This window comes from Pteropus vampyrus, unplaced genomic scaffold, assembly GCF_000151845.1.
Source record: "Pteropus vampyrus isolate Shadow unplaced genomic scaffold, Pvam_2.0 Scaffold388, whole genome shotgun sequence".
NCBI lineage: Eukaryota > Metazoa > Chordata > Mammalia > Chiroptera > Pteropodidae > Pteropus > Pteropus vampyrus.
The window spans coordinates 1,271,660-1,280,120 of record NW_011889169.1 but is presented as its reverse complement, the minus strand read 5'-3'; the positions used below and the strand labels follow the sequence as shown (position 1 = coordinate 1,280,120).

Genomic DNA, 8,461 nt, shown 5'->3' with positions numbered 1-8,461 from the left:
GCATTTATTAAGTGTCTACCATGTGCCAGACCCAGCACTAAGGTCCTGACCTTCGTTAATTCCCTTGACCATTTCTGTGAGGTAGGTAGGACCCACCTCATCCCACAGACAAGGAAATAGGAGGCACGGAGGCTGGGACACTAACCAGACAGCAGCCCTGGGTCTGTCTGGCTCCAAATTCAAGATCTGAACAAGAAGTTAGGAATCTTAGGGCCTGGACTGGGATCCAGACCACCGTCCTTTGAGTCAACTCTCAGTAGAGGAAAACCTCTACTCCACACTGATGATCTGAGTCCCACCGCGAGGTGGAAAGACCCTTCCATTTAGAGCCTTACAAAGGCCCTCTACATTGTTTAGTATGGTCAGTTTGAAGTAATCTAAGGAGAAGCAGGAGATTCCTTCAAGGCCCTTTTCCTCTGTTAAACCTCTGTTTCTCAATCTACAGAGTAGGAGGAATAGAGATCTCTGGGCTATCTTTGGGCTCTAGAAATACTTTTCTCAGTCAGCCAGCAGGTGGCACCCACTCATCATTCCTCCCCTAGGCCTCCAGAAAGCTGCGGAGTCAGGGGAGAAGGGTGTATCCGGCGGCCGAGCCTCCGGGCTAGTGGGACAAAAGAGGACGCAGGCTCTCCTCTGCTGCCCAGGACTTTAGGATCTCGCCCCCTACAGGGCATTCTCGATACTGCATAGACTGGATCCCAGAGGGCAGGGTCCTTGTGCCCTGGGTGTGAGAAAGGGCCCTGGGGTTGGAGCCCCCAGGCAAGAGTGACTGACACGCAGAGGCGGAGTTGCGGGGCCATGCCTTCCCTGCTCTCAGCCTGGGCCTGCGGCTACAGGCTACAGGTAGTTGTCTTCAGCCGCTTCGCCCCCGCTCGGGGAGTCCAGGTCATCTTCGCCGGTGCTGTCGTCGTCGTCGGGGGCCAATGCCTCGATGTCGTGCGTGATGTCGGCCAGCAGCCGGTGGAAGGCCTGCGCCTCGGGCCGCTGAGCCGCGCCGTCGTAGCTGCGCACGGCCGACGCCGACGTGGAGCTCATGCTGCGCTTGATGCGGCCGAAGCTGTCAGTCAGGATGCCGCCCTCGCGGATGCCCACGCCCTCCAGGAAGCCCTCGAAGTAGCCAATGTCCTGGTCCGGGATGAAGGGCCTCATTCCTGCGGGCCGAGGGCCAGGTGACTCCTCGGAGTTCATTCAGGCCCTTCCCCTCCCACAGAGGCATCACCTTCGCTGGAGAGTTCACATTCCAGCCCCACCATTCACTGGCTGTGTGGCCTAGCACAATTCCTTGATTCTCTGAGCCACGGAACAAGGACATAATGCTAGGCACATAGTACATGCTCACTACATATTAGCTTATTATTATTACAATTGTTACATTCCCATTATTAGTTGTCACCCTTATTAAATAACTACCATGAGCCTTATTTTCCTCCCTTGTAAAAATGAGATAATTGTACTTCTCCCCATAGGAAGGTGAGGATCTCCCATAAAAGTTGCTGGTTTTTCTTCTATCTCTACATACTAGCTGTGACTTCAGTATTTTACTTCGTTTCTCTGAGCCTCCTGAGCTTCAGTTCCCTAATCTGCAAAATGGGGGCAAATGATAGTTTCTACTTCCTAAAACTGAGGACATTCAATGAGATGATGCTTGGCACACACTGTAACTGCCAAATATATGTTAGCTTATTACTATTATTCCTGTTGTTTTTATTAGCTCCCCTTACTAGTTGTGTGATCTTGAACAAGTTCTTTAGCCTCTCTGAACCTCAGCTTCCTCATGGGATGAGATGAAAAGAATCAGTCCCTCTCCCAGCTTTGCTGTGAAGATGAAATGGCTATACTACTGCTCTGTTATTGACTTGCAACTGCAGGCGAGTCCTTCCCCTCTTTAAACCTCAGTCTCCTCATATGTTCCATGGAACTCATGATCTTGGCCTTATCAGAAGCTGAAGGGTAAGGAATAACACTCCAGCCTGGTGTCTGACCAGGAATGTCATGGACCATGAAGGGATCTTGGCTGACCCTTGTGGGGTGGGGCAGGGGGCTCACCAAGGAGGAGGAACTTGCGCCGGTCCCCATAGAGCTTCAGCAGGCCTGAGCAATAGTCCTGAATGGGCAGCCCCAGCCGATACTCCCGTAGCAGCACTGCAAACTGCTGGATCTCAGGGGGCCCCAGCTTACTCCGCAACTGTGGGGCACAATTTGAGATCAATCCCAGGAAGTAACCCCCACCCAAGCCCTGCCTAAAACTCCCAGAGCCCTCACTGAGAGCATATATGGCCCAGGCCTCCTCTGGAAATGCTAGCTGACATTAGTTTAGGTCTTTCAACAGGCTGGCCTCAGTTTACTCTTCTAACCTCATGTCCCACCCTCACCTCTGGGGTCTTATGCTTCAATCATGCTTAGGATTATTCATGATTCCTGAAATACTCTATGTTTTCTTCAGCCTCCAGGCCTTTGCTTGTGCCGTTTGCACTGGTGCCCCAGCTCACCGTGACCATGTAATCCTGCAACTGCTCTAGGCCCAGGCCACTGTGGTCGCTGCCGCTGCAGTGGGAGCCATGGAAAGAGGGTGTAGATGTGCCGCTGTAACACGCTTCAAATGTGTCCTGGGAGCCATTGCTGCAGAGACAGGCAGAAAGGGGCCCTCACTCACCTCCTTCCACTTCCTCTCCTGCTGCAGGTGGAAGGTGGGAGGGCACAGCTACCAGCGGTCTGGGCCTGAGGCCTCATCCCAGGTCCTAATTTCTTCTTCAAGGCCCCACATTATCTGGCCCCTGGCTGCCTCTCAAGCCTCTTCTCACCCTTGCTCTGTGCTCCAGCCTCTCTGTCTTCTCTCTTTTCCTCTAATTCTCCAAGTATCTCTTCACCTCTGGGCCTTTGCACATGCTCTTCACTCGGCCTAGAACATCTCTCTCCCACTATCTTTTGCTCAGCTAATTATTATTCATCATTAGATCTTAAATGTCACCTTCTCAGAAAAAATTTCCCTGATCTCCCCAGACTGGGTTAGACCCTCTGTCAAATGTGGTCACAAAGTCTTTAAGTCTGCTCATGACATGCAAGGACTTTCCAGAGCTCCCCACCAAACCTCCTCTCTGACCACTTTCTCCCTCACGCCCTTTGCCACAGCCACAGTGGCCTCATGGGTGGGGAGGGCAAGAGTGGGGTCCCCAACAAGGGTGATACTCACAAGGAGCTGCAGCAGCTGAAGTCGGCATCATAGGCATAAGTCCCATCGGTTCGGCAGCTGTCACCTGGGACCAGCAGACAGAGGGGCTGTTAGAGGTGGCAAAGCAGCAGGCAGAATCCCTGGCTTCTGAGGCCCTGATCTCAGCCCTGGAGTTGGATGGTGGCTGGAGCACAGAGGGCCTTGTAAGTGATTGTAAGGACGTTAGCTTTTACTGAGCGAAATGGGCAGCTAATGGAAGGTTCTGACCATGATTCCTGCCCCTGCTACTCATTGACACACAGCCAACCTTGGGCAACTCACCTCCCATCTCTTGGCCTTCGACTTCTCCAACATTGGGACAATGTCACCTTCCTGCCCACCTCATGGAGGTCTTGAGTATAGTAGATGAGGGAACAGGTGAGGGAGAATTTTGTAAATTGTATGTGTTTGAGGTGAGCCAAAAAATGAACTTTGAGTGGGAAGGAACTCAAAATCTTGAGAGGAAAGAAGCACCATTTACAGAGAGCGTGCTCTGTACTTTTCCCTGGTATCTCACTGAATCCAGGTAGCAGCCTCACCTTCTGATCTTGGCTCAGTGTCACTTCCTCAGGATACTCCCGACTTCCCAGGGGAGGTTGGTTCCTCATTATATGTTCTCATAGCACAGAGCGTGTGGTTGCATTGTATCTGTGTAACTGTTTAATTACTGTCAGCCTTCCTCAGCAATGCAAATCTTATGAGGGCAGGGCCACATCTGGTTTTTCTCACCAGTACAGCCTGGTGATTAGCAGGGTCCAACACACAGTACCTCCTCAATACATATATATTGAATGAATGAATTTTCTTGAAATATTTTTTGAATTCTCTTATTTACTTGCCTATCATCCCTGTGACAGTTGAACTATCCCAGCTCCTTATTGCTAGAACTATGCAAACAGGGACCATGTTGAGGTGGCTGTGACTGAGAATACTTACTTAGTAGCCTTGAAGGCAGCATGGGGGGTGAAGCTGTTGCTTTAGAACTTTAGAATCAGACACACCTGGGTTTGAATCCCGACTCTGCCATTTACTAGCTGTGTGAACTTGAGCAATTTATTGACTACTTTGAGCCTTAATGTCCTCATCTGTAAAACTGGAATCATAAGTCTTCAGAGAATTCTTTTACCCATTTGAAAAATATTTCTTGAGCATCTATGATGTCCCTGGTCCCGTGCTAGGCACACTTGATACAGTGGCAAACAGGACAGACAAGGTTGCTATAAGGGTTAAATAAGACTTGGCATACTGTTACTGTGCTTGGCACACAGCTGATGCTCGGTAAATGTTTCTTCTCATTTCAGCCCTTGATTACATTCAAGGACTGGTCCGGAAGTCCTGGTTTTGATCTATTGCCCTAGTGGGGCTAGCCAGTTCAGTAAACCGACAATGCATGTGCTTAGGTTTCTGCAAAAGCAGGGACACAAAAAAACAAAAGAGAGAGAAAAGTTCAGCTTGGAGGGACTCATCTGAATCTGACAGCTGGAACATCTATGAAGAAGCTAGGTTTGAGGTCATCATGAAAACTGATATTTTTATTTTAACTCCATATAAGGGTACACTGTAATTGCAGTAGAGATCGGACCCCCGAAGGCTTTCATTGGCCCTAAGTCCTGGGGCATCCCCCTTCCCTGGCCTTTTGGAATGTTTCACAGGAAGGGAGGCCAGGAGTTCGAGTACTCACTGCGGCTGCAGAGCCATGGCCGTTCGGGCGTGGATGTGTAGTGGTAGCCGGCCCGGTCCACACACTCGATACTCTGGTCCCCATAGATGATCTGGAAGACCTGACAGATGAGGGCGCAGGACTCCTCGGCAGCATCCTGGCCCAGGGAGGAGGATAGAGCTCAGGACCTCTCCAGTGACCAAGATACCCCTGCTTCCTAAAACACAGTGTGAGGAGGCTCACAAAGGCACACATTGTGTGCTCACACACACACACACACACACACACCCCTTTAAATTGACTGAGGATATTTTCCCTAAAAATTATATGGCTGCTCTCTGTGTCTTGGATCCCTTTATAGAATCCAGTGATAATTCTAACCCTTCTGTCCTGAAAAATGCATGCACGTACCCCCAATTTCTAGAGGATTCATGGGCCCTCCTGAAGCTTATCTAAAACTCTAATTTATTTTAACTTACAGGTAGGAAGCTGAGACAGAGAGAGGTAAAGCGATTAGCCAGAATGAGAACCCAGGTCTCCTAATACCTACTAGGAAGAGGAAGAATTAAATGTATGGAAATTTTAGGCTCATTGTAATTACCACCACTAGATGCCATATTTAGGTATGAGCTTCTTGGTACCCAGGGCAAAAATGGAAGCAGATCAGTCTCTGATAGAAGTAAGAAATTTAAGTTCCTAGGTAAAACTTTTTGGAGATTGCAAATCTGAAAAAGAATTTGCCTCTTTAATTGACCTCTTTATGTCTTCAAGCCAGAGATGCAGAAAGACCATAACTGATGAAGAGACCATCTCCATGAAGGCATTTACTATTTTGTGCCTCTAAAAAAAGCCTAGGGTATGAATTAAAATGTAACCTTGGATAGGCATTTTGGGATGTGGGAGTGTACTAATCATTAAACCAGGACTGAGCCTTATAATAACCCTACAAAATGGACAGGGAAGACAGGATCCTTATTTTATATAAAAAGACACTGAGGCTTAGAGTGGTTAAATGGCTTCCCTAGGCTCATATAGCAGGCTTGTGGCATTAGTGAATATTGGCACCCAGGTTTTTGGACTCCAAATCCTGTACTCTCCTTGGGATCACAATGTTTCAAATGGAAGGCCAGAGGCTAAGATATTCCTGGAAAACAACTCTTCATTTATTTATTTATTTATTCCACAATTTCTCATTTAGTCCTATTATGTGCTAGGTACTGGGCCAGGCTCTGGGGTCTCAGAGATGAATTAGATAAGGTCTATACCCTAAAGTCTTCACAGTCGAGTGGGATAAACAAGGTACAAATTTACCTTCCTTATGGAAAATGGATCTCCCCCCTAATTATCACTGCAACCTGCTTGGTTTCTTCTTGGTCCCATCACAAGTTATAATAATATGATTTAATTGATCCATTTATTCAGTATTTATTGAGTACGTATTATGTGCCAGGCACTGTTCTAGGAGCCAGAGATAGCACAGCGAATCACCCGGAACCCACAGGTCTCTTGTACTCTACAGGGAGACCAGTCTGGCTGGAGTGGAGTGAATAAAGGGGGAAACTAGAAAGAGATGAGGCCAGAGAGGGAATGGGGATGGTGGCTGGAGCCACTACTATAAAGTGGATGGCCTTATAAGCAGTTGTAAGGATATTAGCTTTTACTCTGAAATGGGGAGCCATTGAAAGATTTTGAGCAGTGACACTATGTGACTTAAGTGTCAACAGAACTGCTCTGACTGTGTGGGGGAACAGATTGTAAGCATGGGCCGAACCAGTGAGGGGTGACTGCATGACTCAGATGATAGAAGATGGGGCATGGGCATGGGTGGGGACACTGGGTGGGGAGGAGCAGATGGGTTTTGGTTATATTTTAAAAACAGGGCTAAGAAGATTTGTTGATGAAGTGGACATGGGTGTGTGAAAGAGGGGAGCCGAGGATCACTGCAACGTTTTGGTATGAGCAACAGAGGGACAGAGCTGCCATTAATCAAGACAGGAAGACCAAGGGAGGAGCAGTTTGAGGGAGAAGATTGAGAGCTCAGCTTTTCATGTGTTACGTTTAAGAAGGTCATTAGTTAGACCTTTGAGTGGAGAAACATATCTGGAGATTTGGTGAGAAATAAGCTTTGGGAAATTCTCAGTGTTTTAAATGCTCTGAGACTAGAGGAGATCACCTAGAAATGAGTGTAAAGGGAAAAAAGAGAATCAAAGACTAAGCCTGGAGCACTCCAAACTTTAAAGACTGGAGAGAAGAGAAGGAACCAACTCCAGCTGGATTTTTGTTGTTGTTGTTGTTGCTTTGTTTTTGTTTTTGTTTTGGCTATTGGGCATTTATTGCAAACAGAACATCTGAGGTATGAGAAGCTGACCCAGACCCATGCCTGTCCCTGGCTGGGGGTAAGGCAGTCTCCCCTCACCCCATGGAGGAAAACTAGGAGAATGTGGAGAGCGGGAAGCCAAGTGAGAAAGTGTTTCAAGGGAAAGTGAGTCAGCTCTGGAGACCGAGTTAACTGGCTATTATCATCTCTCCCTCTGGACAGGCATCATGTCTGTTTTGTTCACCATAATTTATATACAGAGGGAGTCGGGGCTCCCTGGGTGAGAGGAAAAGCTTAGAAGGCTCCAGGCTTGAAGATGTCTGCTAGACTGTGAGCTCCCTCAGAAAGGACACCAAATATGTCTTTCATCTCTGTATCCATGGCACCTATGGATATATCTCAATGCATCCACAGCCCAATGCCCAGCACAAATTGGCGCTCAATGAACATAGCGAAATGAATTAAAGCAAGGGTGAATGTGGAGGGTGGGGAAGGAGGGTCGGCAAGGCAAGAATGGCAGAAAGGCTTTTCTGCCTTGGGTGACTGACAGTCACCAAGAGTACAGGGTCTGAACTTCTTGGGTCCCAGTGTTGAAATCATCACCTGCTTCCTGTGTGACCTTGCACAAGTTACTTAGCCTCTGGGTCGTGGTTTCCTTCTCTATAGAATGGGGACGGTTGTACTATTTTCCTCTATGGGCTCCTGTGAGAATGAAATAAGTTGGTGCTGGTTCTGTGTCTGGCATCTGCTGGCACTCAGTTTATGCTGGTGATTAGTGTCCTCATGATTGTTACTGTGATAGTGCGGATACTGACAAAATTGGAGAAGGAGCAGGGCTGAAGAAGGGGTTATACATCAAGTTTGTTTTGGCCATTTTGAATTTTCATCCCATTGGGACAGCAAGGGGGAAGTGTCCTAGAGGGATCCGGGGCTTCAGTTTAGAAGCCTTTTGGCGTCATGGGCACACAGGTTAGTACCCGAAGTGCTAGGTAGGGCCGAAGGAGGGAGAAAGAAGGAGGCCAGGGTAGACCCCAGGAACCTCTTAAATGGGGCAGGGTGCGGGGTGAAGAGCGGCACCTTCCCACCCTCTCGACAGGCGGGGGAGGCAGAGCGTAAGAGCCCGAGATGCCCTCAAGCTCACCCTGTTGGCCACAGCCAGGATCACGAGGTTGCAGTAGGCGTCCGGGCTGGGGTTCTGCGGGTCGAGAGGGTTGGGGCCCGGGTGGCGCCGCTCCCAACTGCCGCCTCCACCCGCCTGCCTCCGCTCCCAGCTGCC

The 8,461-nt window shown here is 48.8% G+C and overlaps 1 protein-coding gene across 1 annotated transcript in view; it reads right to left on the bottom strand.

Moving 5' to 3' along the window:
* Positions 1-2,082: 2,082 nt before the first annotated feature.
* CCM2L (CCM2 like scaffolding protein) overlaps positions 2,083-8,461 on the bottom strand; it is a 12,343-nt gene continuing 5,964 nt past the window's right edge. Inside the window, 4 exon segments of the mRNA XM_011380178.1 lie at positions 2,083-2,185; positions 2,490-2,619; positions 4,890-5,025; positions 8,327-8,456. Coding sequence (XP_011378480.1) covers positions 2,083-2,185; positions 2,490-2,619; positions 4,890-5,025; positions 8,327-8,456 — 499 coding nt within the window.